Source organism: Crocodylus siamensis, chromosome 4 (assembly GCF_052110815.1).
Source record: "Crocodylus siamensis isolate JL-2025a chromosome 4, ASM5211081v1, whole genome shotgun sequence".
Classification (NCBI taxonomy): Eukaryota; Metazoa; Chordata; order Crocodylia; family Crocodylidae; genus Crocodylus; species Crocodylus siamensis.
In genome coordinates, this window is record NC_143398.1 from 229697774 (window position 1) to 229715294 (window position 17521).

The 17521-nt window shown below is 42.6% G+C and overlaps 1 protein-coding gene across 2 annotated transcripts in view; it reads right to left on the reverse strand.

Moving 5' to 3' along the window:
- THSD7B (thrombospondin type 1 domain containing 7B) overlaps window positions 1–17521 on the reverse strand; it is a 678955-nt gene that overhangs the window by 569281 nt on the left and 92153 nt on the right. For both annotated transcript variants that reach the window (XM_090045842.1, XM_090045843.1), the window contains exon 2: window positions 2776–2954. In XM_090045842.1, coding sequence (XP_089901968.1) covers window positions 2776–2914 — 139 coding nt within the window. In that variant the 5' untranslated portion in view covers window positions 2915–2954. The remainder of the gene's footprint in view (window positions 1–2775; window positions 2955–17521) is intronic.

Sequence of the window (17521 nt, forward strand, 5' to 3'; positions counted from 1 at the left end):
CTGATCAGTGATACCAGTTTGTGTGTAATTTCTGTCCCAAGCCCAGAAGTTCAGTGCACAGAAGCCACTTTCAAAATGGTCAAAACTGGTGATGATAAGCCTAGATGGATGTAGTATCAGTCTTAACTGATTTACATTAAATCGGTTTACTGAACTCCAGATTCAAGTCAACTCAGTGTCCCATGTTCCCATGATGCTTTGCACCTCCCCTGCAAATCCTCCCTCGCAGGGTGGGTGGACTAGCAAATGGTCTGCTCCAGCCGAACAGGGAGGCATACTTTAACACGCCCAAACTTCTGGCCTGGGCCACTGCAGGCACGTGGCTGCATTTCCAGAATCCAAAGTGAACGTTCACTTGCTTATCGGTTCAATTTACACAGCTTAGACTAACCTGTGAAGACTGAGTTGATTCAGCCTCGGCCTTTTTCACTGTCTGTACTTAGCCCTGCTGTGTTACAGATTTGAACTGGTTTCTGATCACTTACACTGGTTTATCTGTAATTTCTGCCCCTAGCCTAGAAGTCTTGACTAGGCTAACCAGATGACAACCCAGACCAGGAGAACGGGCCACAGTCCAAAACAACAGCTGTTAGGGCCAAATTGCTGCTTCAGAATATCCATTTGTGACTGATTAGCCATTGTAGCCATCAGCAAAATCCATATTTACTCCACCTTTTACTAGTCTCTCCTTCTGTCCATCGAGAAAGTAATTACTTGTCTCTCAGAAATCAACTCAAGATTCAGCAGCAGAAGTAACTCTTCCCACTAAGGACTGCCTGATACTCTAATGTTCTCTCTCTGGCAAAGAGATTGATAGTTTTTATTAGTAGTATTAAGTCCGGTTTTTATTATTATCTTTCCGTTCTATTTTCTGCATCCTAATGAACACTCTGGCATGATTTCCAAGTGTGTGCACCATGAAATCAAACAGGCCATAAGAGCAGCCCTAAACCTTATTTAACTGTTTCTTGTTAGACAATGACAGGATCACGTTAACACCTTTTTGATTCCATGGGCTCACTTACTCCATCTAAATTAATGCAACATCTATACCTTCCCAAACATTTCCTTAAAACAGAACAGAAAAACAGACTTAACTGAGATTAATTGTACCTGAAAAATGCACATAAGGCTAAATTAGAAATGCACACAAATGAGAGCCATGTGTATAATTATCCACAGGGAGAGGACTTTGATGCGTTTGCCTCATTTTCTGTTCAAGTTCACTGCATTCAATTTTAATGTATATGCTTTAAAACAACTTTACAATCATTACATTTTCAAAACAAAAAGAATCTCTGATTATAACAAGTATATTCCTGCCACTGATCTCTCAGTACCTCTCCCTGCTCTCCTCTCCTCTTCGCTATGGCAAATGCTGTGTACTCTCTCCCCGCCGCCCCAGGCAGATGCTGTGTACCACAGGTAAGCTCTCTCTCTCCCTCCTCCCCACTCCTCTATGGCAGGCAGTTTATCAGAGGTAAGCTCTCGTCCTCTCTCCCTGCTCTGACACTTGCAGCCACCTCCTTCCACGAGCCGGTAGCCTGCGGTGCAGCCAGGTGACAAGCACCTAGCCTGCCACTCGAACAGATTGAGCTTCACAGATCTAAACCAGTACCTTGTCTCTGACAATGCCTAGTTGCCAATCGTATTATTATACTATAAAATCATACTATAACCCTAGATTTCGCACAGTGTAGTATGTGGCATGCACACACACCTCAAACTCAAGTCCTAAACCAGGACTGTCTCATTTCTAAGCAGCCAGAAGCCAAATACCCAGTATGCCACACAGGTGAGGCTGCATGCCTACAGGTAGCACAAGAGCAAGCCACAGGCCTGCCAGGGCCCCACACTACATATATGCCCCCCCATGCTACACTGTGCCCCTGCACTCCCTTGCCCCCATTTAACCACATGCTGGTGCGGCACCAGGCTCATCCTCATCCCCGCCAGCTGAGCTGCACCGCAGTGCACTGCACTGCCCCGTCTCCTGGGGCAGAGGCAGGCAACAAAAGCCGAAGGATGGAGGAGGATCCTAGAAATTGGAGCTGCTGTGGCAGGTGGAGGAATGGGGGCACCAAGAGCCAGGAAGGAGCTGGGGGGGGCTGCAATTTAATCCTGTCCTTAACAACCAGAAAATACCACATAGCACAATTTTACCTTTTTTCATACTCTTCTTATCCATGACGTGGGTTAAAATTCATTGAAACAGCAAGACAATGCCATTTTCAATATACATCAGCATTTTTTTTACCTGCTGCAATTATAAACAAGAGACAATTGTAAGCAAGGTTGAAAGATTTTTTTTTCAACTTTGTCTGCACTTAAACATCCCGGGCAGAACTGACCCTGTAAAAGTATTAAATAAGAAGAGGTGAGCCAAGAGTAAAAATTTCTGACTCAGGTCATTTGAAAAACTTTGGTATAACCTTTTCATACAATTATTTATAAATATTGGTGAAAAAAATTCAAGGAAGTGTCATTGAAAGTTGACGATGGCTTGTATGCAATGAAATTTCTATCCTACAATTAAAAGCATTATGGAAACCCAGACCTATATTAAAAAATTACCACTGAGCACAATTCCCCAGTGAACAAGATGACAATTATCTAGAGGGAAAAAAACATTTCATAAAAAAGAATAAAACTAGATGAAAACACTATTAGGTTCTTCTTATTGTTTTTAGTTTTTTATCTTGTGTAATCAGAGTATGTAAAGGTACCCCATTTCTCAAATTAGAAAACAGGAAGTAAAGGTATGTTCATTCCTACCTGTTTTCCAAACAAATTGATGATCTTTCCTGGCTTCCAAAACAGCTGTTTGTAATATTAAGAGAGCAAATAAAAGCAAAAACTTCCTCATGCTCTGCCATGCCCAATGAGCAGAAACCCAGTTTTCTCTTAGAAACATACTTCAGCTAATTTAGTGTCTTCTCTTCTCTTCTCTAGTCCTAGAATTGAGAGAAAAAAAAAGAAATTAGTTCTTTGCTAAAATACATACATACATACTCATATGTATACATACATACATACATATATACACATACATGTACATATATATAGTTTTTCTGGTAGCTAATCCACAAAGGATTCATCCGTTACACGTATTTCAAAAGTTCATGCTCAAACTATAGAAAAATGAGGCTGTTAGCTCCCAGAGGTTCAAATCCTAGGTATTACTGACAATAGTGGATATCATAAAACCCTTTGGTAAACTTTCAAAGAGATCTCCCAGTGCAAGCGAGTCTCTCTCTAAGTCAAAGAGGTCTATGTGAGACTTCTGTACAATTCATTTAATCTGTTCAGTCTGTTTACTGCTAACATTCACACGACCAGCGTATTCCATGCATTACAGACAGCTAAACCATGGTTGGAGTCAGATTCAAATGGCTAAATTCAGTTCTAAACACAGATCCCAATTCCTATGAATTTGAATACTGAGATAAAATGTTTGCAATACGAGTTCATCTCTACATACTTTATAAATAGTTTATAGTGAAAACTGGCATTAGAACTAGAACTGACTGTGAAACTTGCACCAGAATTGTTTTGATTTTTTGTTTGTTTTACTTTGTTTTTTTAACGAGACTGATGATTTTGTTGAAACCAAAGCTTTCTGCAGGAACCTTCTGCAAAGCCAACCGCACCTTGTCGTGCATCCAAAGATGCATCTCAAGTCGGTCCAGAGAAGTAATACTCCCCCTCTACACGACATTGGTCCGGCCTCAATTGGAGTACTGCGTCCAGTACTGGGCACTGCACTTTAAGAAGGATGTGGCCATCCTGGAGAGGGTTCAGAGGAGGGCCACCCACTTGGTTGGAGGGCAACAGGACAGGCCCTATAAGAAGAGGCTGAAGGACCTGAACCTGCTCAGCTTCAGCAAGCGGAGGCTGAGGGGGGATTTGGTGGCTGCCTACAAACTCATTAGGGGAGATCAGCAGCAAATAGGAAGTGCCCTATTCCCCTCAGAAGCACCTGGGGTGACAAGAAGCTGCTGGAGAATAGGTTCAGGTTAGAGATTAGGAGGCACTATTTCACTATTAGGGTGGCTAGGATCTGGAACCAACTTCCTAGGGAAGTGGTCCTCGCTCCTACCTTGGGTAAATTCAGAAAGAGGTTGGTTGATCACCTGTCTGGGGTTGTGTGATCCCAGCGTGTGCTCTGGCCAGAGGCGGGGGGTAAGACTAAATGATCTATTCAGGTCCCTTCTGACCCCAGACTACTATGAAACCTAGGGCCATTTATGACCAAAAAGTCACTCAAACTTTGGATAGCATTAATCAAAAATCAGAGACACATCCCAACCCCAATCCCAGACAACCTAAAAGTTTGAGCACTCATAGGAGATCTATATTAAATTCGATGCTCTTCCTCACTTTGGCCAGACAAGCAGCTATTCGTGCTTTGCTGTTAGAATGCAGACTGAAACTTGCTTACATGTATCCTGGAGGGCAAGGCTATAGAAATCATCTCAAAACCATCTTGTTGGAGATCTTCCACTTTGAATAAATACTTAAAATATTTATTAGGCCACAGAGTACACCAAATCATTCACCAGTGGGATGTAACAGACCCACGTTCAAAGTCCTGCTCCAATATGTACTAAAGCTGTATGTACAAAGTGAAATGGCTCCAAACTAGAGCGATTCAGACATACCCAATTCAGAATAGCCTAGTGTCACTCACCCTAAATCTGCATTCAGATCAGGGACTTAAATCTCAGTCTTCCATATACTAACAGTGCCCTAATCACCAGGCTATCCTAAGAGTGTCACTCTCATTTTTTTTTTTCAAAAAACTTCAAAGATCTTAGGATCATCAAAGTACAAAACGCAAAAATTTTCAAAATCTGAAAAACTTTCACTGAATAGGAAAAACATTTTCCATTCCCATTCACTGGATGAGAAAACTATTTCCCATACAGCTCTAGTCAGAAATAAAAACAAATGTCTAATCTGAAGGTAAAATGAAAGTTTACCCTATGTGTATTTCTCCTAAAAGATTGGCTTTTGTATTTAGATTATATTAAGATTACCTACACCCCTATATCTATCACTGGTCATTTCTCCCAAATTCCTTAGACTTAAATCTCCCATCTGAATAGGGCAAGCAGAAGGACTGGATTCTTGTGCAACAGATAATTTTAATGAAAATTACCAAAATGATGACAGTAATCAGATATTAAGGTTCAATTCTGAAATTCCATTACATTTCCAACTTTATAAAAAGCAGCATTATAGCACATAATACACAGCATAGTTCTTGATAAGGAGTCAGAGATAAACCTGAAAACATGTATAGTGGATATACAGTAAAACTTCTAATTTGAAGATTTATTTAAATTATTCTGAAACATTTTCTATCATGATAAACTTATGCAATTATATTTAATCAGATACTGACTAACTGCAGTAGAAGATATAACATTATATCTGCTATCTAGTATAGTTCTTTTTTATATTTTAGCCACATAGCAAATTGCAAAACCTGAAAAGTTGTCAAATTGACCCAGCTGAATAATGCAGGCTATGCAAGTAGTTTCTTCCACTTCCCCAAGTTTTCTGGGTTAAATTTAGAACATAGTTTCAGGTTTAATTCAGGGTGCAAAGCTTGTTTTGAAAGCAGAACAAAAGGGTAGTAAACCCCCCCTTCTTTACCTACAACTAAGTCTTGAAACATATGAGGTCACATAAAAAACAAGAGCAGCTTTTAAGCAAGCTTGGTGCTGAGCTAATCAATCCCAACAGTCAGGCCTAGGGTAGAAGTGAGGTATAAGGACTCTGAATTTTATTCCTTGGAAGAAAGGTGTGGGTTCAATGCAATGCATTGGGGAAAACCTTAGGAGAGACAGTGACATTAAGCCTGCGACCCCCGATCTTCACGGGCTCATGAACAACAGTACTGAACAAGTAAGGCCTTGTGGAGAACATACTTTTCTCTTCCTGGTAACCCCAGTTTAACTTAAATTTCCTGTTGCTGTGAGCAATCGTAAAGGATCTCGGGCAAAAGGCTGCCTGCATGAGCCAAACTGGTACCTGCTGCACTAGGTCATACTACAATTAACACTATGACTGTCACCTATATAGACAAATCCCAACCTCACACAGTAATGGTGAGATGGGATGTTTCCCCTAATCTCATTCCCAGCATCGTGGCCACCACATATGACGGCAAATGGAATCCTAGACTCCCCGGGCAGAGGAAGGCAAGGCAGTTTAGCAGCACCTATCATGCTTAACTTCAAAATTGCAAGACTTTATATACACGTGTACAGTATTAAAGTACATTCTGGATTGAAACCAGAAGGCTCAGCATCTTACAGGATCATGTCTTATGCAGGCGCGAATCTAATGAACTCCTAGGTCCCAGTAGGATTCCAATCATAGGGAACTCAGTCAAACTCTCTACATAGTGAAACTGAATAAAGTCAGACTAGGGCCTTCAATGAAATATCTTCTAGTAGAAATGTAAAGACTAGCACAGGTAGATCAAGGGAAAGCTCATACCACAGTATTTCCCTATCCAAGTTTCTTGTTGAAAGAAAAGTTGTGCTAATCAGTTACCATCTCAATATCACTTCCTCCAACTCAGAATTCAAAAAGTCAGCAGATGGCACTAATTCCCCAAAAGCAAAAGATTCCTGCCAAACTTGGAAGCTTGTTAGTTCCCTGGACCAGGCTTCAAGCCTAATGTTCTCCAAGGAGCAAGTAGAGAGATTAAAATAAAAACGGTAAAAATCAAGCATAAATTAATACACCCTGAGCCTGATTCCAGGAGACAGTCTCGCCACCCCGGACTCAGGGTGGGGTTCCCAAGACAAGTCAGGTAATGACTTAGGACAGGGTGGGGAGTGCCTTTCCTCCAGCCCGACGCACTAGCGGTTTTGTAAGCCCTGGTATTGAGTTGCTGCCATTAGACCATTTTGCTGTTACTCACAACAAAAATTATACTTGTTGCTTTGACCCTGGCGTGTGACTTGTGGGTTATTCACCTTCCTCCCTCGGAAGGGAGGGAGCCCTGACAAACACACAGGAAGCTTGAGATAGGGGAGCTCCCTGATGCCAAGTTCCCCAGGAGCTAGCATGTTTCAAGGGGCTCAAACACCCTTAAAAGATTTGGCATGTGAGGAACCCATCATCAGGAAGCCACTCCTTATTGCCAGGTCCCGAAATCCCAGCAGACATGATGGGATCTGAAGAGTTTTAACCCAGATCCAGAAACTGTGTCATGCCATGCAAGCTCTTGAATGTGGCTTTGAAGTCACAATCTAACCCTGTGCCAATATGGATTTGTGTAACATTTGTTACCCACATAAGTTCAAGGTTTCAGATCCATCTGTCATAAGGTGAGTGAAATCCCCTTCGAGTTCAATGAGAGTCAATTTAGTACATTTTTACTAAAGAGAACACCGATGAAGAGAGCTGGGTGATGCTATTAAAGACATCATGAAATTAAATAAGTCTGAACAATTTAAACAGCAATAAAAAAGGCATTTCCAGATCTCACACCTGACCTGTAAATCATTTGGCAATTGTCTAGCATGCAAACAGATAATCATCTTCAATCATTTCTAAATTCTCTCAACAACAACAACAAAAAACAGTAATAGTAAGTTCATCTGAAATGTAGGACAGAAACTCATCACATGTGTTTATCTTAAGATTTATTGATTCTCAACTGTTTGCCTTGACCTTTCTAATAAGTCAACACCCCTTTATTACTAAAGTCTGCCCTGACTTTTGTAAAAGGTATTATCCAAAGACTAATCCTATTTGATTCCACATCAGGAGACCACAGCTTGAAACTGTGCCAGTTAAACCATCTCTTACATAGGCTGCAGATAGCCTCTGCTACTCCACTGGCTTGGAGGTCTTCAAATGAAGTTATCCCTAAGTCTAAAACAATAAAAGTTATAGAAAATAGAAGCAGCCTTTGTGGATAGATTGTGAATATTTAGCAAGCCCTATGTAAGCCTCTAGGGCCACAAACAACACACTCATTAACTCACGTGTTATAGTCACGTGTACCCAACTCTTAGTACCATGAGAAAATACCTAGTTAAATTTTATTCCCATATAAATAGTATATATTATAAATCCTTCCACTTATGAAACATTTGGGGACAGGCCGCCTTGTAATTAAAATACAAGTGGATCTACTATATTTCCTCCAATCCAAGACGAGGTTTTTTGCCCTCTGTCAATAAGGGTAGAAAACAAGTCTCATCTCGAATCTGAGTACCAGCGCTCCAGCTCTGCCCCAGCTGTGACCTTGGCCCATGGCCAAACCCAGAGCTGCTGCTTGGAGCAGTGGAGTTAGCAACAATCCAGTAATGCAGGGGTAGGGTTTGGTATGGGGTGGCAGCCTGGGTCAGGGGTGGGCAGGGGATAGATGTCATCATGGGTGGGGAAGTAGGTGGGAAATGGGGTGGCAATATGACTTGTGATTGGGCAAGAGATGGGGCAGTAGCGCAGGTCAGGGCATGGGGCATTTTAGAAATATTTAATGGCTTTTATAGACATGATTTAGCTACTAACAGGAATACTATATAATATTTACTTCATCGTGATTTCATACTTACATCTGCAAACTCAAGCATATCAGTGATTCCTGAAGGCTTGTCACTTAATTATATTTCAATTATTTCAACAATTTTTCTTCCTGTGGCAGCATTAGCTAGTTCTTGTTCTACAACTACCATGGAGGCTGAAGAACTAAACAGCACTAGAATGAAAAGGCCACTGCTATAATGACACTGAAATACTTCTTAACTTACATTGATCTATAAATCCTAAATTCAAATTTTTCCTCTTTCCTGCCATGAATTTTCACTTCAGAGTGCATCCTGGCAACTTAACGAAGTCAGGTTTGCATTTAGAAGTTTAATTATAAATTTAGCTAAGTGGATTATAATGAAAGATGGCTCTAGCAAGGGAACCCAAACAGATGCATTACGAATACATTAAAGAAAACACCAGAGAATGAACTTTCCATCAGCAGAATGATTTTAATTAAAACAGTGATAGAATGGAACTCTTCTGTGAAATGATATTACTGTTACATCCAGTTCATTATAAGTATTTCCAATGCATACTATGAAAACACACTTGTCTTTCAATAACAGACAATATATATGACTTTTAAGCTTCCCTAAGAAGCTCAGAACAGGTCAGTTAAAGAAATGCACCTAGATCAAATTTACTTCATCTGCATGCATATAAATTTATATTAAAGTGGGTTCAAAGAGCATTAAGATTGTGAAGTCAAGCATTCAAGAGTTAGTAAATGCCATGTTAGGATAGCCTTTAATTACATGATCATCAGACATCCTGGTTTTTCCTGATAAAAATTGCAAATTTTCTGATAAACCCCCCCAAATCTGTTATTAAAACAAAAAGCCCGTCACTCACCCCCACAGCCCCACCTAGCCCTGCTGGTGCCCCTCACTTCCCCCCTCAAACCACTCTAAGCCCTGCTGGTGCTCCTCACTCCCCACCTACAGCCCCCCATCACCCACAGTCCTGTTGGATGGGGTCCCCAGCTGCCAGGGCTACAGAGCCAGGGACCTGGGTCCACAGAGCCCTGCCCCCAGCTGGAGAAAGTGGCTGCTGCAGCAAAGCAGAGCACAGATCAGCCCCCCATCCCTCCCCCCAACTGCCTGCCCACTGCGGGCTCACTGCACACAGTCCTGAGGGGCAGGGGTGGCCCCATGCCCCCCAGTTCTGTGCACAGGTTGGGGGTGGCACAAGCTGCCTACTGCGGGCTCAGGCTTCCATCCCACAGCCCTCCCCTGCAGCCTCTGCAGCCCTGGCAGGTGCAACCTGGCACTGCAGGGTACAGCAGAGCCATGTGGGGGTCTGTTTGCTGCTGCAAACTCTGCACTGTCCTGGAAACAAGTCCCCTGTGCATGCAGCAGCAGCAGGAGTGGTGGCACGGGGTCGTGCCCCTCACTGCAGGCTTGTGCATGGAATATGTCATCAGGCCAGTGCAGAGCTCACAGCAGCAAGATCCCCACATGGCTCCACTGTTCTCTGCAGTGCTGGGTCATACCCGCCGGGCTGCAGGGGACCCAGAGGAGGCCAGTGGGATCGCTAGAGGTTAAAAGTCTCTGGAATCTGTGAACTTCTAACCTTGATGATGCTATGACCTAATTTCCAGCTGTAAGCATGTGCAGTCTGTCATGATTATATAATTATGATGGCAGAAAAAAAATATGATAATGAAGTGTGTGTTTTGGACAGGTATGAGTGGTCCAGCTGAGGTGGACTATTGATTGACAGAATGAGGTGACTGATGATTGGACAATAAAATGATTGACAGGTGGTGTGAGGAGTCCAACATAAAAATGGTATAAGTCAGTATCCCAGTCTACTGGTGTGGTGGTAATGGGGTGTGTGTAGAGTGGTGCATAAGCGTGTGTGCGTGGCGTGGTATGTGTGATGTGGGATTGCAATCTTGCACACAACTAGAGTGTGTCTGATAGTGTGAGCATTTGACTGAGGGTTGGATTGTAAGGGCTTGTGAGAGGATTGGTAGAATATGCATCCCTGAGAGAGAGTAAACAGCAGTGCCATAGCAAAGGGAGAGGGGTAAACATCCCTGGCACCCAAGCAAAGGGGTGCCAACAGGCACTGCCTAGCTAGAACAGGATGTAGCTGTGAGCGGCCCATTTAATGGGGTGCAAGGACAGTGGGAGGGTGGCTCCTGCCACTGCGTGCACTCCTGGGCAAGCATGGGGGGGGGCATGTGCCCCCTGAATCTGTGCATGGAGTGAGGGTGGGCTGCCGCTGTGGACTTTGCCTTGGGCACCAAACTTCCTTGCCACAGTACTGGTAAGCAGTGTTTGATTTGAGGCAAAGAGTGCCTGTATGGGCGAGGGGCCAAACTCCCAGGATATCACTGAACTGTGGAGTCACTCGCGCCACCCATAAATGAACCTGCCTGATCTACCTACCGTCTTTTGTGAAGGTATAGTATCACCTACCCTTGTACCTGAGGTCCTCAGTACCCATTTGGAGAAAGGCAGAGAAAGTCTCAGTGACTGTGGCTAAGACTAAAGTAGCGATCTCAGTCTCCACACTAAGCCCTTAGAGCTCATGATGGCCCTCTTGGAGTACCTCACTGGTGTTGTTTGGCGGTTCCTTGTAAATATTGTATATTCTGTTTTACCTTTTGAATCCTATTTGTTGTTATTGTTATATTTTCATAGTTTCATAGTTTCTAGGGTTGGAAGGGACCTGAGCAGATCATCTAGTCCGACCCCCTGCCATAGCAGGAAAGAGTACTGGGGTCAAATGACCCCAGCAAGATGTGCATCTAACCTCCTCTTAAACACCCCCAGGGTAGGAGCCTGCACCACTTCTCTTGGAAGTTGGTTCCAGACCCTAGCTGCCCTGACCATGAAGTAGCGCCTCCTGATATCTAACCTAAACCTACCCTCTGCCAGCTTGTGACCGTTATTCCTGGTCACTCCTGGCGGTGCTCGGGGGAACAGGGACTCCCCCAATGCCTGCTGATCCCCTCTAACTAGTTTGTAACAGGCCACTAGAACCCCCCTCAGCCTTCTCCTTTGGAGGCTGAACAGGTTCAGGTCCCGTAGCCTCTCCTCATAGGGCCTGCCCTGCTGCCCCCTGATCATACGAGTGGCCAGAGAGCTCTTTGCAAAGCTGCAAAATTTGCAGGTTTCTCTGGCAAAATGAGAAATCTGCATTTTCCCCTGATAAAAGGTAAAATCCATGGTTTTTCCATTTTTCTGCGGGAAACAGAAAACCTGGATCCCTGATGATCATACACTATTTTTTCCTTAGGATTCCTGCCTTATTCAATATACAAGATGGACATTATTCAGTATCTTTTATCCAAATTCAAAAGGTGATCCAATGAATGATAATCCACACAGCATCCAAACCCTGTGCTGAATACAACATTATTAATATTCTCATGGATTTTCTATGGTGCTCCCATCATTTTATCTTTGGATTTGCATGCATTAATAAATGTTTCTGTTTTCATGTATCTTCTTTCAAAGAAAATAATATTACTATTCCCATTTTACACACAAGAAACTGAGGCAGAGACAAATGAAGGTCTAAATTGAAAACACAGCCTTATTATGGAAAGTGTCAAGAAACCTTAACTATATGCATCATTATCTGCACAACCTGCAATTCCTGTACTGGTACCTAATTGCTTCCACTGTGACATTTTAAAGAAATAACTATCACAATTTCCCTTGGCAGTGGCAAAATTAATAGACAGACCATGTAATAAAAAATATCCTGAAGATGCCAAGAAAAGCCAAGTTATGCATTTAAGTACAGACATTAGGATTTCTTTACCAAATAATGCTTCTGGCTACACAAATTCCAACTGGCTCATGTCTTTTGTCATTGAAAGGTGTATGAACTGGATAGTGCATCTGTTCAAACAGCTCTAATGCCTCTCTTTCCACTTGAACATCCCTAATGCATAATTGATAAGAGAAGTGCAAATGTTGTGCAGATCCTGGAATACTGTTGAACGGCAGTAACAGGACAAAGGAAGGTATATGTATTAGCATTATTTGCAGAAACTTGATTAAACAATACTAAGACTTAGCAATGGCCTCGTACAGACATTCAGTTTCTCCAGTGAAAGTCACTGCGCTCCCAGGAGAAACTACAAGTGTACAGGGCTAGGGACAGACATTCAAAAAGCCTGAGCCTCAATTGATTCAATCTTTGCAGGTTAGTCTAACATGGCTAGGCTAAATCACTTTGTAACTGCACAGACATCCCAGGCATGCAGGCACATGTCTGCAGTGGCTCAGGCTAGAAACTGAAGGCGGCACTAGAGAAGCCCTCCCTTCTATTCCACAGGGCTGAGCTGAGGGAGGCATGGCCAGGCTCCAACAGGATTATGGAGTGGTTCCCCATCTCCTTGATAACAGAGTATTTATCAACTCTATCAGCATTTATTACCATCAGAAAACAAACATCCTCTCTCATTAGTTCAAGCCCTTCTTAAACAAAGAAGGGATGGAGAGACATTACCAGCTGAGCTGTTGATTAGCTCCAAAAAGCCCTAAGCTGACACTGCGGTCTGCCACAGCATGGACCGTAGCCAGAATGTGGCCTGCTAGATAATGCTGAGGTATCTGTGTAAGGCAGAGGAGACAGGGGATCTCTGCTTAGCAGGGAGTGGTGAGCGGGAGAGCAGGAGGAAGCCAGGCAGATGCTGCGGTCTGTGCAAGTCTGTGCCAGAGCTACAGCCAGGGAGCAGAGGGCAGGGGACAACTCTGCTGTGGAGCAGAGAACCCCAGCCAGCCCAGAGAGAATGCTGGGGGAGTCTGGGGATGCTGCGGAAGTCTGATTTAACTTAAACCAGCAAGGGGTCTGGGACAGACATTGCATAAACCAGTTTGACCCAAATCAGTTAAGTCTGATACTGCATTCAACCAGGTTTATCTCAAACTGGTTTCAGCCATTTTCAGACTGGTTCTCTGTGCACTGAACATGCGTTCTGTTACAGGTTTAAACTACAGGTTTCTGATCACTTAAACCAGTTCATGTGTCATGATTCTCCCTGGCCCAGATGTTCAGGTGTTTCGCCCCCCCGGAGTAAAAACGGCCACTCCAAAAGAAAAATAACCTGAGAAAAACCAGGGTCAAATCACTCCTAAGAGAGTTTCTCTTGAGAGAACAAATATCTGTACATGCTGTGGCTTCTTTCAGAAGAGAATACAGGTCTGCAGCATTCCCCCTGCCTTTCCCCCCAGAGAGACAATGTGTGGCCCACTGGACTGCGCTGGGCCTCGCCAGTGTTCATAAGCCAGTTTAAGAGGCTTGTATGTCTGTTTGCTTCAAGTTTACACTAACTTTAAACCATTCTAAGTGTTATGTGAATCTAAAACAGGGGCGGGCAATTATTTCAGGCGGAGGGCCATTTACTGAGTTTTGGCAAGCCATCGAGAGCTGTATGACAGGCAGCCGGGGCAGATGAATATTAATTTTCTAAATTTTTTAGTGACCCCACAGGCCAGATAGAATGGCTTGGCAGGCCACATTTTGCCCACCCCTGATCTATAACCTAATATAAAGTGTCACCCTGCCATGAACTCCCCTCCCCCGCCCAACAATCTGAGAGACAAAGAAAGGATGGTTTTATCTCCTGACTTCAGAAACATTTCAGAGACGGTGGCTGTCAATCACAATGTCAAGGCGTTCATCCCACCTGCAAGGAAAGGCTTGGCACCTTTTAATATACCCTCTGCCAAGAGGAGTAATAGGTATGAGGCTCTTCAGTCATTTAAAACACTATTTATATACGGACATACAATAAACAGAGTAAATAATTGCCTGAGCAAATCAGATACAGGTACAAAGACAGAGGAAAATGTTATTACTATTTTCAGTTACATGCAAATAAAAGCATTTGCAGTATATGTGCAAAACTGTCTCACCCAAATTGGAGACTACCAGTGAAAAGCCAAACCTATAACACCACACCACGCTAGTATAGATATAAAGCAGCAGCTCTCAATTGTTCTTAAAACTAGAAACATTCTCTTCTGCTGTAAATGTTTAACATTTTAAATATCTTCTTGGTGGTATTTGCACCTATTTATTTTTACTCTTATTATTCTTCCTTCCAAATGATCTAGTTTTAGTCCATGAAGAAATGAACTAATATAAACAGGCTCACACATATCTACAAGATAAATTCTGCAGTTTAAAAAACTTCACTTCTGAAGTGCTGGAATAAACATTTATTCCAATGAATCCCTTGTCATCAGCTGTTTACTTCAGTACACTGAATTATCAACATACAAAAAAAGGCAAGGTTTGGAAAATCTAAGTAACACTAAGGGGCTCAAAAAGGCAGTTTGCAATAAATCCTTTGCAGCCAACACACTAAAACACTACTCCTTCCACATTTCCCAGTAAAGCTGTAACAGCAAAATGTTGTAATGAGATCTCATAACAAAGGTTCATTATATCTATAAAATGTACTCTGAATTAGTACAGTACATTTACCAGAATGTTCTGACATGTAACAATAACTAATTAAAGCTAGAGTTGTCAAAATAAACTAACAAAGGATGCTTTGTGATACGTTGTGGTTGGTTCATTCATTCTCATTCTAAGACACTTTTTTTTTTTTCAATTTGCAGTCTCTCCTTGTCATTAGGGCCAATTGCTATGGGGGTGCTAAAGAATGTGGAATAAATATTCTTCTATCACTATGAAAGATAAAAGTGCTACTAACAAACAGGCCAGAAAGGATACTGGGTGGGTTAAGAACATGATTTGGGGGGGGAATCTGAAACAAACGAATGCAAGAAACAGTAAACTGTCTTCTTAAATGTGAGCCAGAAAGATATATGTATTATATATTAATATGTAAACACTACGTTTTGAATTCATCCTAAAACTGCACCTCATTGCAACTCAGGGGTAGGCAACCCATGGCATGCAAAAGCATTTTGCTTGGCATTCACCCCTCAGGGAAGGGGCCAGGCCTGTGCTGCCACAACAAGGATCTGTCCCCTTGCAGCTCCCGACTGTTCACCCTTCGCATGCCAACATCTCACAAGTTGAGGTTGTAGGTTTTTTTGGTGCTCTACTCAAAAACATTGCCAACCCCTGTTTTAATCTGTTATTTAGGATGGATTTGGTGTTATATAGATTTAAGTATGGCTAGAACTTGGCCCAGGCTTTACTTCTTTCATACAGGATTTATCTTCAGAAATTTGCAACAAAATTCTCACAGAAAACTTACTCCTGTGTTACGTGATCACCAAAAATGTCGATATGCTTCTCACATCAGAAGATATTAACAACACCTTGTGTGCACTTATGCAGACATGTTATCTAAATAGGTTGTTATTACTAGAGCTGTCAATTTTAAAAAATTAATAGCAATCAATCACGAGATTACAAAATAGTTGTGATTAATTGCAATTTTAATTGTGCAGTTAAACAATAGCAGAATCCTCATTTATTATAAATATTTTGGATTTTTTTTCTCTATTTCCACATAAACTGATTTCAGTTACAACTCAGGGCCATAAGAACAGAGTAGAACTGTGCTAATTTCCACCTAGTGATTAAGTACAGTAAGCGAACAGGGTCAGAACTAGGGTTACCATGTTTCTGATTCCAAAAAAGAGGACACCTGCCCCAACCCACAGCTCCCTGGCACTGCCAGTGCCCCTCACTCCTGGCCTGCAGCCCCCTGGCACGGCTGGTGCCCCATACTCCTGACTTGCAGCTCCCTAGCACTGCCAGTACTTCACACTCCTGACCTGCAGCCCCCTGCACCCCCAGCAGCATCTTCTGGGGCTGCCCAGCCCCTGTGCTGTCAGCCTGGCCACAGAGCTCCCCTCCACCCACAAAGGGTCCCTCCTGCCCTATCCCATTCCCCTGCTGGAGAGGCAGGTGCCTCACCCTGCCCTGCCATAATGCTGGTGCCTAAACAGCCTGACCCGGCCTGGCTGCTTACTGGTCCCGTGCGTGTGCAGGTGCATGAGTGGGTGCATGTGCGTGTGCGCAGTCCAGCAGCAGCGAGGGAGAGCGACCGCTTTGCCCCCAGCACGCATGGCTCAGCAGCAGCAATTAACGCACATTTAAAAAGTTAATGCGATAATTTGTTTTCGCATGAATTGCACCCATTAATGGTGATTAATTAACAACCCTATTTGTTACCCCTGCCTTGATACCCCCTGTGTTTTACAGTAATAGAAATGCAACAGATAAGCAATAAAGGCTTGCCTGGAAGTTAAAAACCACTGCTTTGGTTTTTAAAGACAGTTCTCTCAAATGAGTTGAAATCATTGATTGTATAAAAAGTTACAACCTCAGTAAAATATCTCTCTTACCCATCCTCCCTTTTCATCTCTCCTCTAGTTTGTCACAGTCTGTATTCTAGTCCACGTCACAGTGTAAATTACTTAGGGTAGGAAGTATATTTGTATAAACTGAGCACAATGGAGCTATGATCCTGACTGGGACTTTTGGGTACGACCACAATGCAAACCATATAAATTCATAATCATGTAAACTGATAAAAACTTTAGCACAATAACATTATCTAAGCAAGGTCAATTATCCAGTCAGCTTGTAGGAGACCAGAGTTCATGTTACATCACTGGTCCTATCATTTTGACCTTCCCTGCTGTCATCCCCATTATAGATCAATTAACACAGGAGTCCTGCAGTGGCTTGATGAGCATCTGCTACATCTACCTGGCAGTAATTCAATAAGAATACGCCATAGAAAGAGATAATGAGAAGTCAACCCAGTTGTTCCACTTCCCCTTGGGAATGGATAACAGTTTGGTTTATGGAAAAGAACATGACCTATGAAAATCATCAGTCCATTTCATATTTCAGAGCTCCAACATGTTGTGCCATCTAAAACACATGCATTCTGCTTTGCCTTCCTATGCAGCCAAGAAGGTAACAAAACTTTTTTTTTTTTTTTTTTTTTTTTTTTACACATCTCCATTATTAATGTCCCTCTCCACACCAGGGAAAA